General features: G+C 47.5%; 1 protein-coding gene across 3 annotated transcripts in view; it reads right to left on the reverse strand.

Moving 5' to 3' along the window:
• Positions 1–7937: 7937 nt before the first annotated feature.
• The window catches only part of FIBP (FGF1 intracellular binding protein), a 71461-nt gene continuing 54691 nt past the window's right edge, over positions 7938–24707 (reverse strand). For all 3 annotated transcript variants that reach the window (XM_033953708.1, XM_033953707.1, XM_033953706.1), the window contains exons 9-11: positions 11001–11087; positions 9323–9420; positions 7938–9225 (exon numbers count right to left, since the gene is read on the reverse strand). In XM_033953708.1, the coding sequence (XP_033809599.1) occupies positions 9156–9225; positions 9323–9420; positions 11001–11087 (255 nt within the window). In that variant the 3' untranslated portion in view covers positions 7938–9155. The remainder of the gene's footprint in view (positions 9226–9322; positions 9421–11000; positions 11088–24707) is intronic.

Below are 24707 nucleotides of genomic sequence, written 5' to 3' on the forward strand. Positions count from 1 at the left end.
GGACCGAAGACGCCCCCCTATAGGCAGGGATTTCTGAGCGGTCGCGGAGGGGAACCCGCCCCATCCGCTCAGCCCGTCAAAAAGAAGGCGCGGGCTTGGAAGGGCCCTGCGCCGGAGCTTGCGTTTGTCCCCCTCTGCCCCTCTGAGCCTGGCGTCTTGGTGGCGGTCTGGAAAAGGCGGGAGTAGATTTTTGGGGGTACCGCCTCGGGGGAGGGCGGAAGGGCTTCTGCGGCGGGGGTCTAGGCTTGGGCCGGACCAAGGAGGCCAACGAGCGCTCCTGCTCAGACAACCTCTTGGTCGCCGCCTCTAATGACTCGTCAAAAAGTTCGGACCCCACACAAGGCAAATCTGCCAGGCGATCCTGCAGGTTTGGGTCCATGTCGAGGGTGCGAAGCCAGGCCAGACGGCGCATGGCCACCGCGAGGGCCGACACCCTCGAAACCAGCTCAAAAGCGTCGTACAAGGCGTGAAACAGGTACAACCGCAGTTGAGACAGGTTGGACATGAATGTATCAAAACCTGCCTTCTGGGAGTCCGGTATGGAGTCACGAAACTGAGGGAGGTCCTTCACCATACCTCGAAGATAGGAGGAAAAAGTGAATGCATAATTTAGCACCCTGGTGGCCATCAGGGAATTGGAATAAAGGCGACGGCCAAACTTGTCCAGGGTTCGGCCCTCCCTACCAGGTGGAACCGCCGCAGAAACCCGGGAAGGCTGAGACTTTTTAAGGGCAGATTCCACCAGCAAAGACTGGTGGGAGAGCTGCGCCTTGTCGAACCCCTTAGCCGGCACCGTCCTGTATTTGCCCTCCATCTTGGACGGGACTGACGTGACCGTAAGAGGGTTTGACAAATTTTTTAACCAAGTCTGCAGGAGGACCTTATTGTATGGGAGCCGAGGAGCCTCCCGAGGTGGAGTTGGAAGGTCCTGCTCCTCAAGGAACTCCTTAGAATACTGGGATCCGACCGAAAGGTCCAGCCCGAGGGCCTTGGCCATGTCCTGCACAAAAACCGAGAATGAGGACGGTTTAGCAGGTGGGGAAGGAGATCTCGACTTTTTCGCCGAGGAAACCGGAGAGGCCTCGTGCGAATAATACAAGGGATCTCTCCCTGACCCCGAGCCCCACGATGTCCTCTCCACAGGCCTCGAGGGGGTAGGAGAACGAGTCCGCCTCGACGAGGCCCGGGGCGAAGACCCCGGGGTCCGGGGGACGAGGGCCCCCTCCCGTTTCCTCGGCGAGGAAGAACGGGACACCCGACGCGCCGGGGAGCGGAGAAGCTTCGGATTGTCAATGCGCAACTCCGACACCCGCAACGCCTCGCCCCCGATCGGGGAAGACCGACCGCGCCCTCGAGGCGAACCCCGTGAGCGCTTCGGCTTCCTCGGCCGGCGCCTCGACCGAGTCCGAGGCGAGGGCGAAGACCCCCGGGAGGACCTCGAGGACGATGAGGAGGAAATGCGGCGGACCCGACGCACCTTGTCCCGGGGCCGCACGCTACGCTCCGGCTGATCCCCCGCGGTCGATGGTAAGACCGAAACCGAGGCCGAGACCGAGGCCGAGGCGGGCGGAGCCTCGACAGCCGAGACCGAGGAGCCCCGGTCTCCGAGGTCGAGGGAGCCCCGGCACCCGAGGCCGAGGTCGCCGAGGCCGAGGCCGCCGAGGCAACAGCCGCCGGGGTCGAAGCCCGTTGCAGCTGTTCCAGGGCCCCCGACAGCTCAGTTGATATGAGCGCTCTGAGGAGCTCCTGGAAAGCCGGGATCCCGACGAAGGTCGGGAGGTCCGAATCCGGGGCATGCTCCCTGGAGGGCGACCTCGGTCTCGAGTGTTCCCTCGGGGCTTGCACGGGCGGGGCCCGAGGCGGGGCCGAGGACGACCCACCCGCCTTGGTCGAAGCAGAGGACGGCTTCTTTGCAGACCCTGTAGGGGATGGAAAGGAGGACTTACCCGAGGTAGCCTTCGTTCCCGAGGTCGACTTGGAAGCCGAAGGGCGAGGAGAGGCCGAGGGCCCCGAGGACGCCGAGGCCGAGGCCGGGGCCGAAGCCGAGGCCGACGTCGAGGCCTTTACCACGGGGTCCGCCTTAAACAACTCCGCCATTCTGGCCCTCCTGCGACGGAGAGCCCTGGGTTGAAACGTGGAACAGCGATCGCACGAGGTGGTAGGGTGTTCCGGGCCCAGACAAACGATGCACCACCGGTGGGGGTCTGTAATAGAGAGCAGCCTCTCGCACCGGCTGCACTTTTTGAAACCCGTTACAGGACGGGACATCAACGACGAAACTGGCCGGGAACGATCGACGTCCCGCGGCCACGGCTGCCGGGAGCCCCCGGAGCCCAACGAGAAGACAAAAATTTTTTTTTTTTTAAAAAGGAAAAGAACAGAAATCAAACAGCACAGCGACCGAAAAAATCAGACGCGGTGTCAGGAAGCAGCGACACAAAAAAGATTAGGAGCTCACAATCCACAGGGCTTACTGGCTCCGCGGAAAAAAATGAACTGAGGACCACGAGGTGGAACGCGCCCTCTAGTGGGCGAGGAAGCAGACACATGCGTGGTGCAGTGTGCAAACTTGAAACTTCTAGCAAGTTTGCTTGAAAAGCTGTCCGCGCTGGGGCTCCGTAGATGACGTCACCCACATGTGAGAATATCATGCCTGCTTGTCCTGGGATAAAAAGCAAGTACCATGTGCCATGCTGAGGTCCCAGGATGGGACTGGAGTTCATACTGGGGGCTTGCTGTTCTTAGGGCTTTAATGAACCAAGAGAGCAGTAAGTTCAGAGAAACTGGTTTTCTATCCATCTGATCCTGGTAGGCTGTTATAGTCCTGATGGGGATTCACTCAAAGGTGGAGTTTGCAAGCCTGAATGAAATATTAGGTTCTTACCTGGATAATCTTTCTGTTAATACACACATAAGTTTGTACGTTAGGTAATCAATTTGTGCTCATGAACTGCTTGCAGAAGGGTTCATCTTTCAGCTACACCTATTTATCACTTATATAGCGCTGAAAGGTGTACGCAGCACTGCACATTTTGACATTTAATAGACAAGTCCCTACTCAGAAGAGCTTACAATCTAACTAGGACAGACAGACAAGACATATAGGGTTAAAGATGCAGAACCCAAATTAAGAGGGGTTAGATATTGAAGGCTGCCCCAAAGAAGTGGGATTTTAATTGGGCCTTGAACACTGACAGAGATGGAGCCTGCCATAGGGATTTGGGCAGCTTGCTCCAAGCATACAGAGCAGCAAGGTAGAAGGGACAGAGTCTGGAGTTGGCAGAGGGAGAGAAGGGCACAGATAGGAGGGACTTATCAGCTGAGTGGAGCTCGTGGGGGGAGAACATAGGGGGAGATAAGTGAAGAGAGATAGTGAGGGGCAGCCGAGTGAGTGTATTTGTAGGTCAGTAAGAGGAGTTTGAATTGTATTCGGAAACAGATAGAAAGCCAGTGAAGTGACTTTAGGAGAGGGGTAACATGAGTATGGCAGCCCTCATGGAATATGAGTCATATACCTGAATTCTGGAGGGGAGTGAGATGTCTAAGCGGAAGGCCTAATAGTGAGTTGCAATAGTCTAAGTGTGAGATGATGAGAGCATGGACAAGGGTTTTGGTAGTGTGCTCAGAGAGGAAGGGTCGGATTTTGGTAATATAGAGGAAGAAGCGGCAGGTTTTAGCAATATGTTGTATCTGGGCAGTGAAGGAGAGAGGACTCAAAGATGACCCTGAGATTGTGAGCAGACAAAACAGGGAGGATGAAAGTGTTATCCACAGAGAAAGAGAACAGGGGAAGTGGGAAGATGAACAGCTCCTCTTCCTTCATCAGTGGAATATAGTGCCCACTTCAGTTTGTACCAAAGCCATCAATCTCTACTGTAACAGAAGAAGAGAGAGGAAGGGGCACGGGGAACTTCCTCAGAGTTATTGTACATTTCTGTTCTGTTCTGTAACTCATGAAAAGTAACTAGCATGAACTTGCAACACAGATGTATCCATGAACAAACCTGCTGTGTGCAACTAGCACTAATACATAAGGAGCTCCAAAGCTCAACAAACTCAGTACTTTATTAGTAATTTATTCACCTGCGTTCATCCAACTGACAGGAGAAGAACTCTAGTTCCAGACTATAGAGTTGTCCAAGGCTGAAAGCAGGCAAATTGCAGAACCTACCAGTTCTGTATGTATTAACAGAAAGAAGATTATTCAGGTAAGAATCTAATCTTTCAATCTCTTACATAAATACAGGGGTCTGTATGTTAGGTGACATACCAAAGCAGTATCAGATGTCTAGGGTGGAACTGATGAGCCTGCCCACAAAACTGAGGATGCAAAAGTGGCACCTTTTCAATCTGCCACATCCACTCTGTAGAACCTTGTAAAGGTATGGAGAGTAGACTAAGTAGCTGCTCTACAGATCTCCACAGGTGGAACTGCCCGAACTCCACCCATGAAGATGCCACACTTCTAATTGATTGAGCTTTGAGAAAAATAGGTGGCTGTTTATCACAGCTAATATAGATCAACAAAATTGCAATGCGAATCAATCTGGCAATAAAAGCCTTGGATGCTGGTCTGCCTCATCTTGACTGACTGGTTAAAACAAAAAGATGGTCGGAAAGCCAAGAATCATTGGTCCTTTCATGTAATGGAGTAAAACTATTTTTACATCTAGCCTTTGCAATATCTTATCTTGCTTAGTCAAACCCATAGGATGAAAAGAGGGCAAAAGAACCTCTTGGTTGATGTGAAAGCCCAATACAACCTTCAGTAGAAAGGAAGATACCGTGCATAGGGAAAATCCAGCCTCTGTAATCCTAAGGAAGGGCTCTATGCTTGAAGAGCTTGCAATTCGTCTTGCTGAGACTACTGCCACCAGATATACTGTTTTCATCATGAGATCCAGAAAGGACATCTCTTGAAGAGGCTCATACGGAAGATTAGAAAGGACCTTCAAAACAATATTAAGTTTCCAAGCTGGAAAAGGCTGGCACAACAGAGGCTGCAACTTGAGTGCCCGTTTCAAAAATCAGATGACTTCCAGATGAGATGCCAGCGATAACTTACCCCTCAAGCTCAGAAGTGCAAGAGGCCTGCCACCTGAACTTTGAGAGACACCACCTTTTTTTTAGTCTGGCCTGCAGAAATGCTAGGATCACAAGAATTGGCACCTCACCACTACTAGGCCTTTTTCTAGCCTGCCCTGCAGACATGCTAGGATCACAAGAATTGGTAACTCAAAAGGTTCTACCTGATCTTTGTTGCAAGTCTCGGATAATTCGCAATTCTGTGGATGACCCGGCCCACCATGGGCCATGATGGAAAAACATATAGAAGCCTCTCTTCCGGCCAGGGTTGAACCAACATATCCAACCCTGCGCTTCTCAGTTTGTCTTTTCGGCTGTAGAAGCAATTCACCTTTGCGTTCTTGGCTGAAGTTATCAAGTCTATCTCAGGGTCTTCCCCCAATGCCGAACAAGGAGGCTGAACACTTTTTGGGACAGTGACCACTCCCCTAGGTCTAGAATTTGCTGGCTGAGAAAGTCGGCCTGTATATTTTCCACTTCCACTATGTGGGCTGTAGAGAATGCCTGAAGATGAGCTTCCGCCTACTTGAGAACATCTGGGTTTCCAGACGTAATGGAGCACTTCTGGTGCCTCCCTGTCTGTTCACATAGGTGTCAGGTCAAAAGCGCGCCAGGACAAAGGCGCGCGCAGACAATTGAGCGCAGCGCGGAGGTGCGCGCCGAAGAAAATTACTGTTTTTACGGATCCGACGGGGGGGGGGGGCGTGGGGGGGAACCCCCCACTTTACTTAATAGAGATCACGCCGCGTTGTGGGGGGTGTGGGGGGTTGTAACCCTTCACATTTTACTGAAAACTTCACTTTTTCCCTGTTTTTAGGGAAAAAGTTAAGTTTACAGTAAAATGTGGAGGGTTACAACCCCCCAAACCCCCCCCAATGCCGGCGCGATATCTATTAAGTAAACTGGGGGGGGCTCCCCAACATAACCCCCCGTCGGAGCCCCTAAAAACTGTAATTTTCTTCGGCGTGCGCCTCCATCTTGCGCTCAATTGTTGGTGCGCACCTTTGTCTTTCGCCGAGTTGTCTATGAACCGTTCACATAAGCTACCACAGTGGCATTGTCTGAGAACACTCTGGCTCAACAGGTCCACCTGGGGTTGCCCTGCGAACTGCAGCCCGCCTCTGAAGAGTCTGCACCCTCTCCCAGGGACCAAAGCCTCCCAAAATGGAAGAAAAATATCTAAAAACCAAAAGAGCAGATCAGAACAAACTTTTCAATTCACTTGCAGAAAGAAAAACTGAGGGCACTATACTCCACCAGTAAAGGAGAAGATGAAAGATGTGATTGACATCCTTATGCAAGCAGTTTGGTCACTTAATGTACAGAATCCTGTGTTTTTGAACAGAATTTCAGTTGGAGTATTTTAAGTGTAAAATTGACACTGTATATAAGAGTTTGAAGGGGTTGGCATACTCAGGGATGGGCCTGTACCAGAAGATAGAACATGTGGTGGAATCTGAAGGAGAAGATGGTTTGGATGGGATGACCAGCTGGTAAAGTTAAAGTTGGTTGTGTTGAATATGAGTAGGTTATTGGGTCAGAGGCTGTAAATGAAACTGTTAGTTTAGATGTAGTAGGTTGTATAGATTTGGCACATACTGTATAAACAGCATTCAAAATACAGTTTAATTAGGCCTGATTGTATGGCTATGGAAGAATGTGAATTTTATGTGATACTGATGATATGGATGTGACAAAAGGTGCAGACAGAGTTGGAAATATAGTTGATACTATTGGAATTTGGACAATTATTCACAGATAATAGTAGCTCAAGTCCATGGGTGGAAAAGAGAAATTTAGTAGTTGCTCTGGTGTCATGTGACTTTTGGGTACAATCTGAGGCATTAACGGCAACCATTTGAATATTTTGCAAATTATTGGGATCATAGCTTTTGAATTAGATTATTGTACATCTATAGTAATAATATTGTGAATTTGAAATGGAATGGTTTCATGGAAACTGGGCATAGTGGCAATGAGGTTCATTCTGAAAATGATCACTCCTGGTCCTGCTTGAAAACCAGAAACCTGTCTCAAATTTGGTACTCCTCACAAAAGCCTTGGAGAAGGTGGTGGCTAATCACCTAGAGAATTTTACAGGAAAATTGACTCTGTCTTGTTATTAATTGTGCTATATACTGTATATACTCGAATATAAGTCGATCCGAGTATAAGATGAGGTACCTTTTTTCCCACCCAAAAAGAAAGGTGGACTCGAATACAAGATGGAGGAAATTTAATATTCATGTGCCCTGCCCCCCTCCATCACTCACTCCCCTGCCAGGCTCTGCACTCAGCCTCCTCACTCCCTGTCAGGCTCTCCATCCTGTCCCCCCCTTCCCTGGCTCTGCACCCAGTCCCCTCCCTCCCTGGCTCTCCACCCTGACCCCCCCACTGGGCCTGCCATATGGCATGGTGGGCCAGAACAGGAGGGATACTCCTGTTCCAGCCAACTGCCAATTTATTTTTTACCTCCCGCCTCCCCCCACGTACATTTTTGAAATCCTGGTGGTCCAGCGGTGTACTGGGCAGGAGTGAGCTTTCCACGTTCCTGCCCCATGCTGAGCCCCTCTCTGAAAAGCCACCTAGAGTTCTCATGGCCCAGCGGTGTACTGAGCATGACCAACCTTTCCTTGCTCCTGCCTGGCGCTGAGCTGCTCACTGAATGGCTGCCGCAAGTTCTCACGAGTCCCGTGAGAACTCGGGGCAGCCATTCAGTGAGTGACTCAGCGCCGGGCAGGGGCAAGTAAAGATCACTCATGCCTGGTACACCGCTGGGCCATGAGAACTCAAGGTGGCCTTTCAGAGAGGGGTTCAACACGGGGCAGGAACGTGGAAAGCTCACTCCTGCCCGGTATACTGCTGGACCACCAGGGATTCAAAAAGGTACACGGGGGAGGTGGGAGGGAGGTAAACAAAATTGGCAGAGTCAGCTGGGACAGGAAACGGGAGGGATCCCTACTGTCTCGGCCAACCCCACCAGGCCAACAAGTCTGGGAGGAGGGCGAGTGGGCCATGATCCCAATATAAGCTGACCCCCATTTTTGGGCCATTACTTTGGCACAGGTTATAAACAGCTATAAATAAATCAATCTTATTGTAAAAACACTATGAACATAGTACAGATTTCTCTCAGATTTTGGAAAAAGATTTTTTTTTGCCTCTGCAAACTTGATACCCACTTATTAAATTCAGTTCAGTAAGTGGATACAGGTGGAGGTTTATTTTATTTGAACTGAATTCTAAGGTAGTGTATTCGTTGAGTAGCAACAGTGTCTGCATGTTAGTTTTGTGTACAGTTTGTAAGTTAGCATTAACATTGTTAGGGCTAAATTATGAAAAACATTTTGGCTGATTTCAGTTCATGGCAGTCAGTATTTGACAGAACTGATCGCCATAGGCAGAATTAAGCCCGGCTATTCAAGGCTGGCACCTACCCAAATATCTCTCAGTGTCTGTCCATGCCCGGCCATTATTCAGAGCTGTACTTGGAGAGCTAACCAGCTATAGATAAGACTACATTACTGTATATGCATCCAACACACCCACTTAGCTATCTGGGCATCAGCACTAAACATCTATGGATGGTCCACAGCAGTCAGTAAACAGATGAGTGTCACTAAATATTAATAGTTAGGCCAGTATGAGTTAACTGCGCAGCAGCTTCTCCTACCCAGTTAAATCATTTTTGAACATCAGGCCCATTGTGAATACTGGAAGATGTTTCTTCTAATTTTACACAGTACGTTCCTTGTATTATTTGCTTATGCTTTCATGTTCTTTAACTATTTGATGAAAGCTGAACACAAAGGCTGGACAATATTCCATAATTGAGAGCAGATAAGCAAAGAGAAAGCAGCCCTCCACCCCAGTCATGCCCTCTTGCCAAAATCAGCTGTGGTAGAACATCTGGCCTACCATCCACTAACATTAGTGACATGGCATGAATATGCAACCAAATTTCACAAAAACATAAGGGAAAAGAAGCTAACATTCTGAAAAGTATTTAAGAGATGAGGAGGAACTGGAGCCCTTTCTAAGGCAAGTATCCATCTGAGCAGCTCTGGGCACTATTCATGATACATCTTTAGAAGGCAACTCTTCACTGTACTCATATATCTCTCCCACAGCACCTGCTGCCTGTGGACACAGAAAGGCCATGTTACTTTATTCTAAAGCACCATTAATATACATAGCATTGTATAATAACAAATCAGATTATTCATTAATCACTTACTTAAATGCATCAAGTGCACAGGCAGACACAGTGTAATGTGTCAGGAAGAGATGTACATCAGAAAATGACCAGTTGTATAATTTACAAGGCTCAATGAACTGCAAAAGACAGACATTATCAATGATCACACACTGCCCTGCCATACACCATTTACAGCACAGGGAGCAGCACTGCAAACTCCCTACACACACTGCCTCACAAAAGAACAGGTATAACATGAGCAGCAGTGTAGGATTCATACATTGTGCCATTCTTAAAAAAAAACAAAACAAAACCCAAAACCCAACCACAATGGGAGGGGGGATTCTATAAAAGGCCTCCAAAAGTTAGGTGCCAGGAAGATCCACACTAAATTAATATTCTGCATAGGGTGCTCTGTGTGGAGTGCCCTTTACAGAATACAGTAGACTCTCAGCTATCTGGCACCCACGGGGATTGGTGGATGCTGGATAACTGTCATTTCTGGTTGCTTGAGGGTTACTGTAAAAAGATACTATGGCAGCAGGCAGCCATTCCCGACAACACCCTCCCTCCGGCCCCCTAATCAGCAAAGCTGGTCCTTACAAACCCCCTCCCTTCATCCCCTGAAGCAGCAGAGCCAGTCCTGACAACCCCCCTATCTCCTTCTGGGCCCGAAGCAGCAGCATCAGCCAAGCCTGACAACCCCCCTCTTTTCCTTATTAAGGCAGTAGTGGCGCCGGTGAACAGAAAAAGTGCCGTAAACGGGCTGCTTCCAGCCAGCTCTAGCAGGGCCTTTCATCTGCTGCGTCGGGTGAGGGAGTCTTTTTTTGGGGGGGCTGGCAATTTTTCTGCCGGTTGGTCGAAGAGTGCCAGTTAGCTGAGATTCTAGCATTGCGAGGACCTTGTGCCTAAGTTTGGGCATGGCACTTAATGCCTACTGAAACCTTGTGTAAATGCTAGCAAACAGCTAATGGCAGGAAATGCCCCTCCCACAGCCAAACCCCCGTTTGAGTTAAATGCTATAACATTTAGTCATGCATTTTATAGAACAGGGCACAGGCAAGATCCACACATAAAACCAAATGACTGGAATTAATACCAATTATTGTCTGTTAACAGTTCATTAACTAATTTGTTTTCAGAAACTTTGGGTGACTATAGAACCTGAGGGAATATGGACAATGGCAATGCAAGATTCAACTACCACACCACAAGCAGCAACAGCGGAAGCTTCCCTTGCACAAATGAACTGACAAGACCCATTAAAATAAAATTAACTCAACCCTTTCACACTCTATCCCTGCTGCTGAGGGATGGGGGGGGGGGGAAGAAAAATATCAGGCCATGGGAAAGAAACACACTAGCAGAGTTAAGGTTCACATGGTCTAGAACTGCTGCAGGGTCCAAGGACACTCCTTACCTGTGGACCAGTTTTGATATTTCGTAATTATGGAATGTTGATGACTGCTTTACAATTGTAAATTGTGTCAGGCTTAACTGATGCCGACTTACAGTAAACTGAATCAAATGCATTTTTAGTGCAAGTATAACTTTCAAAACACAAAATTTTGTAGTCACTCAGGCTCTAACCCCACACAGAAGGTGGGCAATTTTTCAACAAGGATAATGAGGCAAAGCATTAAAAAAACATTAAATCCTAAAGAGAGACAGACAGACAGACACAGAAAGGGAGCTGGCAGTGGTTCTAAAGCTGTACCTTCTCCAACAAGTCTATGAAGAAATCCCGGACATCTTTGGTGTGGGTCAGGTTTGCTGCAATATTCACCAACCCACGGGACAGGGTCTGAACCAAAGGAGAACAGAAACATTACAACAAATGACCAACAGTTGGCATTGCCTAGCATGTGGACTCTGCAGGGGGTGTGCCAGATCAATGGTAAATCACGTGGTGAAATTATGCCATACCTGTTAATTTCTTTTCCTTCCGTTAGAACATAAGAATAGCCTTACTGGGTCAGACCAGTGGTCCATTAAACCCAGTAGCCCGTTCTCAAGGTGGCCAATCCAGGTCACTAGTACCTGGCCAAAACCCAAAGAGTAGCAAGCAGGTTTTATCCCATCCTTCAGTAGGGCCATCCTGTCCTGAACAAGTGGATGTTTTTCTGTCCTGCTAACAGACAGAGAGAAAGAAACTGATCTTTCCCAGTGATATCACCCAATTTAGCCTTTTGGTGCTCGATGGAAAATTCCAAAATGCATTTGCCAAAGCAGCAATGTCCAATTGTAAAGCACACCCATGCCAAATCAACCACTGCAGCTATCATAAAATCAGGATCAAATCTTTTTTTTTTTTTAAAGAACTTTATAGGAGAGAAAGCAGAGCAACCTATTAGTCTTCTAATGGAGAGTCCTAGAAAGATACAGCCTGCCTAAAGGAAAGGACCTGTTAAGTGACCCTGTCTTTCCTGTACCGATAGACATAGAGATAGGTACAGGAAAGACAGGGTCACTTAACAGGTCATGGACCTGATGGGCTGCCGCGGGTGCGGGCTGCTGGGCGCGATGGACCTCCGGTCTGACCCGGCAGAGGTAACTCTTATGTTCTTATGAAATTAACCTTCCTTTATTTATGAGCCATACTATGCTAACAGACTGACCATACCTAACGTGACCATTTATTTTTTTCATCAAAACGGGACATCTATTAATACTCAGTCCCGCCCCCAATCCCGCACTAGCCCCGCCCCAATTTATTTCATTCATTTTTCATGTACACACAATATCTTATTATTTCATAATGGTAACCATAAAATTTTAAAAAACACAAAGCACCCTATATGCAGAGAAAATGTTAATTATTTATATTTGGGGGGGTTTCAACGATGTCACCTCAGTAACTATAGAAAAATAGACAAATATAGTGCAAAATATAGACAGCAGATATAAATTCTCAAAACTGACACATTTTGATCACTAAATTGAAAATAAAATCATTTTTCCTACCTTTGCTGTCTAGTGATTTCATGAGTCTCTGGTTGCGTTTCCTTCTGACTGTGCATCCTATCTTTCATTTCTTTCTGCACTCAGGCCCAACAATTGTCCCTTTCTATTCCCTCCCTCCTTCCTTCCTAGGTCCTTAGTGCCCCCAGTGCCTTCCTATGTCCTTAGTGTCCCCAGCGCCTCCTTCCTATGTCCTTAGTGCCCCCAGCGCCTCCTTCCTATGTCCTTAGTGCCCCCAGTGCCTCCTTCCTATGTCCTTAGTGCCCCCAGATCCAGTGTCATTCTTCTTTGTACCTTTGTTCCAGGTCTCTCTCTCTCTCTCTCCCTCCTCTGTTATGATCTTGCCTCTCTCTGCTCTTCCTCAGGGGCTCTCCCCTTCTGTCTGCACCTCCCAAAGTCCTACTTCTGCCTCCTGTCTTTCCCCTTTGGTCCAAGCCTTTATCTCTCTAGTCTTTCTTCTACTTACAACCCCCCCTTCTCTGCCTTTTTCTCTCCTTCCTTCATCCCTCCTTCCTATGTCCCCTCACTGCCTTCCAGCTTTTGTCCCACCCCCTCCCAAAAAGCCTGCCGGCCTACCTCCCCCAAAGCCAGCCTGCCTGCCTGCCTCCCCCAAAGCCAGCCTGCCTGTTTCCCCCAAAGTCAGCCAGTCTGCCTGCCTACCTCCCCCAAAGCCAGCCAGCCAGCCTGCCTACCTCCTCCCTGCCTCCTCCCCCCCCCTACTGTGGAAAACAAAACCTTCCCTCCAGGCCCAATTTAAACTTCTCCCGGTCCACCGCCCCTGCTCCTCTGCTTACCTCCCCGACGCTAATCGCGCCCAAAGCCTTCTTCCCAACGTCAATTCTGACGTCGGAGAGGACATTCCGGGCCAGCCAGGCAGTGATTGGCTGGCCCGGAATGTCCTCTCCGACGTCAGAATTGACGTCAGGAAGGCTTCTGGGCGCGATTAGTGGCAGGTAGGTAAGCAGAGGAGCAGTGGCGGTGGACTGGGGGAAGTTTAAATCGGGCCTGGAGGGAGGATTTTTTTTTTTTTGGTGCGGCAGGGGAGGGACAGGAAGCGATCGCCTGTCCCGTTGTCTCCGTGCACAGCTTCGGGACGTTGTCCCTAAAAACGGGACATTTTGGCGTCCCAAAGCTGTGTATGGGGACAACGGGACAGGGGATCCGAAAACGGGACTGTCCCGTTCAAAACTGAATGTATGGTCACCTTAAGCATACCTCCTGGCTGCTCCCTCAAACCTGAAACAGCCTGCAAACTCTCCTACTCACATTTCATACCCAGACTATGGCACACCATCCCCTCCAATCTGGGGCTCTTTTCCCTGGAAAAGCGGAGACTTAGAGGGGACATGATAGAGACTTACAAGATCATGAAGGGCATAGAGAAAGTAGAGAGGGACAGATTCTTCAAACTGTCAAAAACTACAAGAACGAGAGGGCATTCGGAAAAATTAAGAGGGGACAGATTCAGAACCAGGGCTAAGAAGCTCTTCTTCACCCAAAGGGTGGTGGACACCTGGAATGCGCTTCCAGAGGGTGCGATAGGACAGAGTCCGGTATTGGGTTTCAAGAAGGTATTAGATGATTTCCTGAAGGAAAAGGGGATAGAAGGGGTATAGATAGAGGATTACTATACAGGTTCTGGACAAGATGGGCCGCTGCGTGAGCGGACTGCTGGGCATGACGGACCTCTGGTCTGACCCAGCAGAGGCACTGCTTATGTTCTTATGTTATCTGTTAGTTTCAAGTTTCAAGTTTATTAGGATTTTATATACCGCCTATCAAGGTTATCTAAGCGGTTTTAACAATCAGGTACTCAAGGATTTTCCCTATCTGTCCCGGTGGGCTCACAATCTATCTAATGTACCTGGGGCTAAGGAGGATTAAGTGACTTGCCCAGGGTCACAAGGAGCAGCGCGGGGTTTGAACCCACAACCCCAGGGTGCGGAGGCTGTAGATCCAACCCCTGTGCCACACACTAGATGGACTTTGGAGCTTCAGGAAGGCTATGAAAACCTTCCTCTTCACAAACCCAGCCCGTTAAGGACATGCACCTAGAAATGCCATTCAGAGTCAACGCACCTAGCCACCTACTCTCATCAGAGCTGCTTAATGGATATGTTTTTTGTCATGTCTATATTGTAAATTATGTAATCTTTGTCCTGTCTCGATTATATTGTGGATGTACTTTGTAATCCGTTCTGGGCTCCTTTGGGAGGATGGGCTAAATAATTGAGCAAATAACTAAATAAATAAACAAAAAAATAAAATTAAGCAGAATACTGTATACCCAAGCAAGCTTACTGAGCAGGAGAAGACAATGTTCCCTGAATGACAGCCCTATCAAAGTCCAAATGGGTTCTGGCAAGCACCTCTCATATGTGCTGTTTAACAAAGGAATGTAGTGATGACCAACTTGCCACTGTACAGATATCCTCTGGGGAAACCACTAGGAGGTCGCCTGCACTCGAGCTGAGTGAGCCCTCAACCCAGAAGGCACCCTCTTGTTCCTACAGAGGTAAGCTACTCCAGTAGCTATCTTAAACCAATATGTAATGGAGTCCTTGGATACTCTCCGAACCCACTAAGGCCATGTAAGAGAACACTGATGATTTGAGAGGTGAAACTCCATCTCCTGAAACTGCCTGAGCAGTAACCTGCCTATGCAGCCTTTAGGCTGACTCCCCCTCCCCCTTCCATAAAGGAGGGCACTCACACTTCCTGCTTCAAGTACAGGGGAGAAATCACCTTGTGGAAAAAGGATGGCATCGTGCAAATAGATAATGAATCCTTCTAAAAAGGTTAAGTTCTTGACAAAAGAGTCTGAAGCTCTGGCACCCTCCTGGCCAATGCAATTGCCATTAGGTAAACCATCTTCAGAGTGAAGTCCTTAATTAAAGCTGTCTTAAGAGGCTAAAAGGAGCCCCTACGAGTCAGCACCAAATTCAGAGTCACAAAGGCAAAGATGGCTGGACCAGAGGGGGCAAATGAGCCCTTTTCAAAAATCAGGCAAAATCCCCAGGTACTGTGAAGGAAAGACCCATGGCTTTACCCTGAAAATTGGTAAGGGCTGCTACCCACTATTTTAAGTTCTTGTAAACCGTGTCGAGCTCCATTCTCATGGAGATGATGCGGTATATAAACTTAAGGTTTAGATTAGATTAGTTGTACCTTAAGAGTTCAATGCCAACCCCCGATCAAAACCTTGCTGCAAAACCCCAAGGATCTCAAGAACATGGGCTTTCCAGGGAGAGACACTGTGTGCTATGCACACCAGCTCTCAAAAACCTTCAAGCCCTGGACACAGACCAAGGAATTAGAGGATTTGTGTGCCTTAAGAAATGTAGAAAAGACAGCAGGCAATAACCCTTTCCTTGCTATCCAAAAAGGATCTGGGTTTTCTATTTCCTCCAGATCCTGACACAGAAATTGGCATCCCCAAGATGGATAAATGGGTTGGCCACCAGTAGCCAGACCAAGGCCTGTACAGCCAATCCAGAACCACCAAGGAGCACTAGATGAGGATGACAGGCCAGCTGCTGAAAAAGGACTGCACATCAAAGGCTGCATCAGAAAAACATACAAGGGCTCCTCTGCTGGCCACAGTTAAACAAAGGCATCTTTCCTCTGAGACGTTCCCCTTCCCGCCAGCAACTGAATAAATGCTTCACTTTGGCATTGCTGCTCATTGTCATCAGGTTGAACACCAGCTTCCCTGAAAAGGCCACTGCCTCAACATTCACTCCTCTAAATCCAAAACAAAGTGACTGAGAAATTCTGCATCGACATTGTTCTTGCCAGCAATATGGATTGCCAAGGTAGTCTACAGATTCACTTCCACCCAGAAACAAAGGAATGCTGCCTCCAGAGCCACAGTCTGATTCTTGGAGTTGCTTGTTGATGGTGGACAATGACACGATGGTAGCACACATCACTTGTACTGTCTTTTCCAGATCAGCATGAAGAACTCCAAGGTCAAGTGTACCACTCGAGTCTCCAGGTGACTGATTGGCCACAAGGCTTGTGGGGACCAAGTCCACTACACCACTCACCTCAGGCAGTTGTACCTCCAACTGAAGAAATTTACATAGTTGGTGACCATCACCAAATCTGGAGATACTAGTGAAACCCCTAAAAAGATGATAACTAGGACTGTCCTACCAGTCCAAATTATGCCTCACTTTGGTGGAGAATGACAGTCCAAGCAAATTCCTGAGAGACTGGTCATCCAATCTATGCTTCTGGACTTGGAGCTTGATCAGGCACTCCTCCAAGAACACTTTTCCTCGAGCTGTTTTGAAGCAAGCTCCCAGATACTCCAGGACCTGGATGGGGAGAAGGTGACAAACTTGATTCACTACTCAACCCAGACTCTTCAAGAGGCCAATAACCTGAGAAGTGGCAGCTCTAATATTTACAGTTTGAACCAACCGATTATCTAGGTAAAGACAGACCTGAATGCCCTGGCAGCACAACTGAATTGCTATTACCACCATCATCTTGAAGAAGGTGCAGGGTGTCATACCAATCTAAAAGGCAAGGCATAAAATTGGAAGAGGTACTCAAGCACACAAAAGTGAAGAGGAGATGCCATTTATGATTTTCCGCAATGGGTATGTGAAGATAGACTTCTGTGAGGTCTAGAGAGGTCAGGAAGTTTCAAGTTTTATTATTTTTAATATTATTTTTTATTATTTTTAATACCGACCATCGACAAGTATCTAGCCGGTTTACAATGCTAAAATAAAAGATTAAAATAATACTTATAGGAAGGGGGAGAGTGAACATTAAAAGACATTTTACGAAGACAAACATGAACGTGGGGGTAAAAGGGAAAAAGGGGGGGGGTTGATAGTTACATCGTTTAAAGGAAAAAAAAAAATTAAGAGTTGAAAAGAAAAGGGAGAGGAATGTAACATTAGGGATGGTGTCGCTTTTTAAAAGTGGTTGGCAAACTTTGAGAATGAGAAGTTTAGAAGCTGTGGCATGCATCTTGAAATAAAAACGGTTTTAGTTTAGTCTTGAATTTGTCGAGAAGATTTTCGTGGCAGAGATGAGATGGCAAGGCATTCTACAAAGTTGGAGCAACTACGGAGAAGTTAGTTTACCTAGTGTAGTAGAATTCTTTGATGGAGGGAACAGACAATAAGTTCTGATCTGCTGATCTGAGAGTCCAGGAAGGGCAGAGAGGGATGATGAGTTTATCCAGGAAGGGTGGAAGACGCGAGAGTTTGATTTTAAAGACTAGCATTAGTATTTTATAAGTGATACGGTGTGTGACAGGTAGCCAGTGGGCTTCTTTCAGAAGAGGAGTAACATGATCATATTTCCCTTTTTTATGAATAAGTTTTATTGCTGTATTTTGAATGAGCTGTAGACGCCGTAGTTCTTTTTAAGGAATTCCATTATATAGAGAATTACAGTAATCTAGATGAGAGATGACCAATGAATGAACAAGAGTTGTGATAGCTTTAGTTTCGAGAATAGAAGTTAGAGAACGGATAAGCCGAAGTTTATAGAAGCAGGTTTTTACAACGGAACTGATCTGGTCGTGAAAGGTTAAATCTTTGTCTATGATTACTCCAAGAAGTTTTATTTTTGATTCCATTTTTATTGGATAAGATTTAATGAAGATTTTTCCTTTTATTATTTATTTGTCCTTAATCGGAAAAAGATTGCCACAAGATTTATCAATATTAAGGGAGAGTTTATTTTTGTGGAGCCAGTCACTGATTTTGTCCAGTTTGGTGTTAATTTCTTGTATTTCGTATATTTTTGAGAGATCAACAGGGTGAAGTAGTTGAATGTCATCCGCATATGCAAAAATAGTAAAGCCGATAGACTGGGCTAGGGTGAGAAGTGGAGCAATAAAAATATAAAATAGTAAAGGAGAAAGACTAGAGCCTTGTGGGACGCTGTAGGTTTTAGCTATAGGCGGTGAGGTTTCCTCTTTCGAGTGGACTTTGAAGTTACGTTCATTGAAGTAAGAGATGATCCATAAGAGAGCTGAACCTGTGATGCCGGAGTTCCTAAGGCGATCAATGAGGAGACAGAGATCAACAGTGTCGAAGGCAGCAGACAAGTCAAGAGAGATAAGAAGAACAGATTTTCTGTGATCTAGAAAGTAGTGTATAGTAGTGATGAGACCTATTAAATGATAATTCTGTGGAGTAATTAGAACGAAAGCCAGTTTGATGGGGATGGAGCGCGTTGGATTTGTTGATAAAGTCTATGAGCTGGTTGTGAACGATTTGTTCCGTAAGTTTGGAAATGAGAGGGAGATTGGCAATGGGACAGAAATTTCCTGGTGATGTAGTGTCTAGATTTTGGTTTTTTAGCTTCGGAAAGACCAGTGCAGATTTCCAGGCTTTAGGAACAAGATTAGCAGTGAGACTTTTAGTTACCATCTCCAATATAAATGGGCCAAAAATAGGAAATAATTTTTTGAGAATTAAAGGGGGGGGGATACTTTCTATTGGATTATTAGGAGCATTTTTCGATTGGAAGACTTTGAAAAGGTTTGCTAAAGATGGGAGTTTAAAGTTAGAAAAAGTACTAAAGGATAGTAGATTTGTCTGCTCAAAGGGATCTAAGAGTGGTGTAGGAGTGTATTGTCCTAAGTTTGACCTGATTTCCTTGATTTTCTTATTGAAGAAATTTTCAAGTTCTGAAGCAGATGGTTGTTTAGATAAGGGAGGAGGTTTCTTATTGGAATAAGGAGATAAGGATCGAACTATACTAAAGAGTGCTGAAGAGTTGTGAGCTGTAGTTATGAATTTTGAATAGTATTCTTTTTTAGCTTGTTGTATTGCGGATTTGTATTGAGTGGCCATTTCTTTGTATTGAAGGAGAGAGTTGTTTGACCGGGTTTGTTGCCATTTGTGTTCAGTGGAGCGGAGTTGTCGGAGGAGGAGGATAAGTTTTTCGTTGTATCAAGGTTTCGTTTTAGGTTGTAATTTGGATGTTTTTTCCTGGGGGGGGGGGGGGGCCCAGAAGGTCCATGAGAGATTGAGCTATAATATTCCAGAGTGAAGACTGTTCTTCTATTGTAAGATTTGTGAAATCTTGTAGATTCAAGTTGAAAGAATCTTGGATAGCGGAGGATGTGATCATATTGATATTTCTAGAAATATAAGTACTCTGTGAAGTAATAGATGGTTGGGTAAGAGAGTTTATTTGGAGATTGATAAAAACGTGATCGGACCAAGGGAGAGAGTAAGTTTAAAAGTTTTGGAAGATAGGGCTAATTACTATTGGACCAAGTATCATGTCGATAGTATGTCCTGCTGAATGAGTATAAGAACATAAGCCGTGCCTCTGCTGGGTCAGACCAGAGGTTCATCATACCCAGCAGTCCGCTCACATGGCGGCCCATCAGGTCCAGGACCTGTATAATAGCCCTCTATCTATACCCTTCTATCCCCTTTTCCTTCAGAAAATTGTCCAGGGGAGGAGAGTATTGGAATCAGAGAGAGATCTGAAATAGAGTTAGAAGTTCTACTGTGTTAGGATGATTGTGCAGATTGAAGTGTATATTAAAGTCTCTGAGAATTATAGGATTAGGGTGGGAAATACTAAAATCCATGATTGTAGACATGAGGGCAGTTAAGGAGGGTTTTGTAATTGGAGGGGGGAGATAGATAAGAAGGAAGTTAAGGGGTTGGGGATTTTTTTTATAGAGAATTGTAGAGTTTCAACTAGATGATTGCTATATGATATGGAAAGGTCAGATTGGAGGGGAATAGTAGAATGATAGATCACAGCTAGGCCTCCTCCTTTTTTATTTTGCCGGCATTGAAATTTTGCTTTATAGCTATTAGGGCAGGCTTGATTGATATAAGCCTCTTCACCTTGAGTTAGCCAGATCTCGGTTAAGCAAAGGATATGTAGGTTGTGTTGAAGAATTAAATCGTAGGTTGTGTTGAAGAATTAAATCGTGAATTAGATGGTGTTTGTTTTTAATGGATCGTACATTTAAGAGACCTATATTAGGTTTAATATGTTACATTACATTACATTAGTGACTTCTATTCCGCCTGTACCTTGCAGTTCTAAGTGGATTACAGTAGAAGATAGCTGGACATTTCCAGGGGAGTTACAATTTAGGGTCAGTTACATAGTAGAGGCATTGGTGAGAGATAGAAGGAAGGATGGAGAATTAAGGTATACTATGGTGATAAAATGTCGGTTGTAAAAGCTGGGGTAAGGGGGATGATGGTAAGACACCTAGGCCGATTTCCTGGGAAGATTCGAGGGGGAGGGGGGTCGGTGACCCCAGATAACTGGGATAGAGGTCATTGGATTGATGTCGTCATTAGAGGAGGAAAAGAGTATGTGGGTGGGAGAGTAAAGGAAAAACCTGTTAGCAAAAGAAAAGTAAAAAGAGAGAATATTTAGTGAGAGGAATATTGTGTTACCAGTTGAATTGTTAGAAGCAATGTTGGGGGAGTTTGGGAATAAAAGTGTAAGAAGAAGCTGCATGAAGGAGCGCATAAAGGAGCAGGACCTGCTCCTTGAGTGTGCTCCTTTGGAGCACGCCTTTGGCGTGCGCCGCAAAGGAGGTCGTTTTGAAGGGGAGGCTACCGATGTAAACTTGTGGGCGGTGGTCCCCTTTGGGAGCAAGAGAGCCTGTAGAAATCAAAATAACAACACATTAGGGGAAACAGTAAGATACAATTTTAAAATGAGAATAATAAATTACATTAAAAAATTTTTTTTAAAAAAAGGGATAGAAAAAGTAAAATTGATATAGAATAAATACTGACGTACTAAGTATACTGGAGTAGATAGGCAAGGCAGGAGAAAAAGGTACATAAAAGCAGGAAAGCACAGTTACTTACCGTAACAGGTGTTATCCAGGGACAGCAGGCAGATATTCTTAACACATGGGTGACGTCACCGACGGAGCCCTCGGTACGGACCTTTTTAACTAGAAGTTTCTAGTTGGCCGCACCACGCGTGCGCGAGTGCCTTCCCGCCCGACGGAGGAGTGCGTGGTCCCCAGTTAGGATAAGCCAGCTAAGAAGCCAACCCGGGGAGGTGGGTGGGACGTAAGAATATCTGCCTGCTGTCCCTGGATAACACCTGTTACGGTAAGTAACTGTGCTTTATCCCAGGACAAGCAGGCAGCATATTCTTAACACATGGGTGACCTCCAAGCTAACAAAGAGGGAGGTGGGATGGTTGGCCATTAGGAAAATAAATTTTGTAACACAGATTGGCCGAAGTGTCCATCCCGTCTGGAGAACGCATCCAGACAGTAGTGAGTAGTGAATGTGTGAACTGAGGACCAAGTGGCCGCCTTGCAGATTTCCTCGATGGGCGTGGAACGGAGGAAAGCTACAGAAGCAGCCATAGCTCGGACTCTGTGGGCCGTGACAGTTCCTTCCAGTGAGAGACCGGCCCGAGCATAGCAGAATGCAATACAGGCAGCAAGCCAATTGGAAAGTGTCCGTTTGGAGACAGGACGACCCAAACGGTTGGGATCGAAAGACAAAAATAGCTGAGGGGATGTTCGGTGAGCTCTGGTACGATCAAGATAGTAAGCAAGGGCACGCTTACAATCCAGCGTGTGCAACGCCTGTTCCCCAGGATGCGAGTGAGGCTTAGGGAAGAAGACGGGCAGCACAATGGACTGGTTGAGGTGAAAAGCTGAGACCACCTTGGGAAGGAATTTAGGGTGGGTACGCAGAACAACCTTGTCATGGTGAAAAACAGTGAACGGTGGGTCGGCAACCAGTGCATGCAGTTCGCTAACCCTCCTGGCAGAGGTGATGGCAATCAGGAAAAGCACCTTCCAGGTAAGGAGTCTAAGTGAAGTTGTGGCAAGAGGCTCGAATGGAGGTTTCATGAGAGCTGAGAGTACCACATTCAGGTCCCAGACGACTGGAGGAGGCTTGAGGGGTGGTTTGATATTGAAGAGCCCTCGCATAAATCTGGAACCCAGAGGATGAGCCGTGAGGGGTTTTCCGAGAATGGGCTCATGAAACGCAGTGATGGCACTGAGGTGGACTCTGATGGAGGTAGTTTTGAGGCCAGCATTGGACAGCGAGAGCAAATATTCCAATACGGTTTCCACCGCTAAGGAGGTGGGTTCCTGATGATGCCGGAGACACCACGAGGAGAATCTGGTCCATTTCTGATGGTAACATTGGAGGGTGGCCGGCTTCCTGGAGGCGTCCAAGATGAGGCGGACCGGCTGAGATAGGTTCTCTGGAGAGGTCAGCCCGAGAGAAACCAAGCTGTCAGGTGGAGCGAAGACAGATTGGGATGCAGTAGAGACTGATGCTGCTGCGTAAGTAGAGTAGGAAACACAGGAAGGAGAATGGGTTCCCTGGAGCTGAGTTGGAGCAGGAGTGAGAACCAGTGTTGGCGAGGCCACCGAGGTGCGATAAGAATCATGGTGGCGTTGTCCTTGCGGAGTTTGGACAAGGTCCGCAACATCAGAGGAAGTGGAGGGAAGGCATACAGGAACCGATCCCTCCAGTCGAGCAGGAATGCATCCGGAGCCAGACGGTGAGGAGAGAAGAGTCTGGAACAGAATTGGGGCAGCTGATGATTGTGAGGTGCTGCAAAGAGGTCCACCTGCGGAGTGCCCCATCGAGCAAAGATGGAGAGCAGAGTCGGAGGGTCCAACGTCCACTCGTGAGGTTGAAGGATGCGGCTGAGATTGTCGGCCAGAGAGTTCTGTTCGCCCTGGATATAGACCGCCCTGAGAAAGAGATTGCGGTCCGTGGCCCAGGTCCAGATGCGCAGAGCCTCCAAACAAAGGGGGCGAGATCCGGTGCCGCCTTGCTTGTTTATGTAGTACATGGCGACTTGATTGTCTGTGCACAGGAGGAGGACTTGAGGACAGAGAAGATGTTGGAAAGCCTTGAGGGCGTAGAACATGGCTCTGAGTTCCAGGAAATTGATGTGATGACGACGCTCCTGTGGGGTCCAAAGTCCCTGGGTGCGTAGATCTCCTAGGTGAGCTCCCCACGCGTAGGGGGACGCATCTGTGGTGATGATCATAGAGTGGGGGGGCAGATGAAAAAGTAGACCCCTGGAAAGATTTGAGGAGTTCAACCACCATTGGAGAGATTGCTGAAGAGATGATGTCACAGAGATGGGATGAGAAAGAAGATCCGTAGTCTGTGACCATTGGTTGGTGAGAGTCCACTGAGGCGTACGAAGGTGGAGACGTGCCAGAGGAAGGACATGCACCGTCGAGGCCATGTGACCCAGGAGGACCATCATCTGTCGGGCAGGAATGGAGGGATGCATGAGCACCTGACGGCAGAGATGGAACAGGGTCCGCTGGCGATCGGAGGGGAGAAAGGCCCTCATTAGCGTGGTGTCCAGAACTGCTCCAATGAATTGAAGTCGCTGGGTGGGAAGCAGATGCGACTTGGGGTAGTTGATCTCGAACCCCAGGAGGTGGAGGAGAGAGATGGTGTGATGAGTAGCTTGTAGCACGAGTTGAGATGTAGGTGCTTTCACCAACCAATCGTCCAAGTAGGGGAACACCTGGAGGTTGTGAGACCTGAGGAAGGCCGCCACCACTATAAGGCACTTGGTGAAGACCCTGGGGGAGGAAGCGAGGCCAAACGGTAGCACTTTGTACTGATAGTGGTGGTGCAGCACCTGGAACCGCAGGTAGCGGCGAGAATTCTGATTGATGGAGATGTGAGTGTAGGCCTCTTTGAGGTCCAGGGAACATAGCCAGTCGTGTTGAGAAAGAAGAGGGTAAAGCGTGGCAAGGGAGAGCATTCTGAACTTCTCCTTGACCAGACACTTGTTGAGGTCCCTGAGATCGAGAATGGGACGGAGGTCTCCCGTCTTTTTGGGAACCAGGAAGTAGCGGGAGTAGAATCCCTGACCCCTTTGATCTGGAGGTACTTCTTCGATGGCATTGAGAAGGAGGAGGGATTGAACCTCCCTCAGGAGGAGGGGGGTTTGAGATGAGTGTGAAGCAGACTCTACGGGAAGGTTGTCCGGTGGAAGAGTCTGGAAGTTGAGAGAGTAGCCGTGGCGGATGATGTTGAGGACCCACTGGTCCGACGTGATGACTTCCCAACGGCTGGAGAAAATGGTGAGACGACCCCCGATAGGCTGTGGAAGAGGTAGCAAGGGTGGATGACTGGCTATGCCCTGGAGAGAAGAGTCAAAAGGGCTGAGATTGTTTAGCAGGCTGAGGAGGCTTAGAGGGTTGAGTGGCCTGAGATCGAGCCTGGGCATGGTGCTGCTGTTGACGGGGTCGCCGAGATTGTTGGGGAGGCGGATTGAGTGGCCTGGCTGAGAACCTCCGCTGGTAAGATGATTGAGGTCGATAGGGTCGGGCAGGCGGAGCCTTCTTTTTCGGCTTGATCAGGGTGTCCCACCTGGTCTCATGGGCAGAGAGTTTCTGGGTGGTGGAATCCAGCGACTCTCCAAAAAGTTCATCCCCGAGACAGGGGGCGTTGGCCAGACGATCCTGGTGGTTGAT

This window comes from Geotrypetes seraphini, chromosome 8, assembly GCF_902459505.1.
Source record: "Geotrypetes seraphini chromosome 8, aGeoSer1.1, whole genome shotgun sequence".
NCBI classification, from domain to species: domain Eukaryota; kingdom Metazoa; phylum Chordata; class Amphibia; order Gymnophiona; family Dermophiidae; genus Geotrypetes; species Geotrypetes seraphini.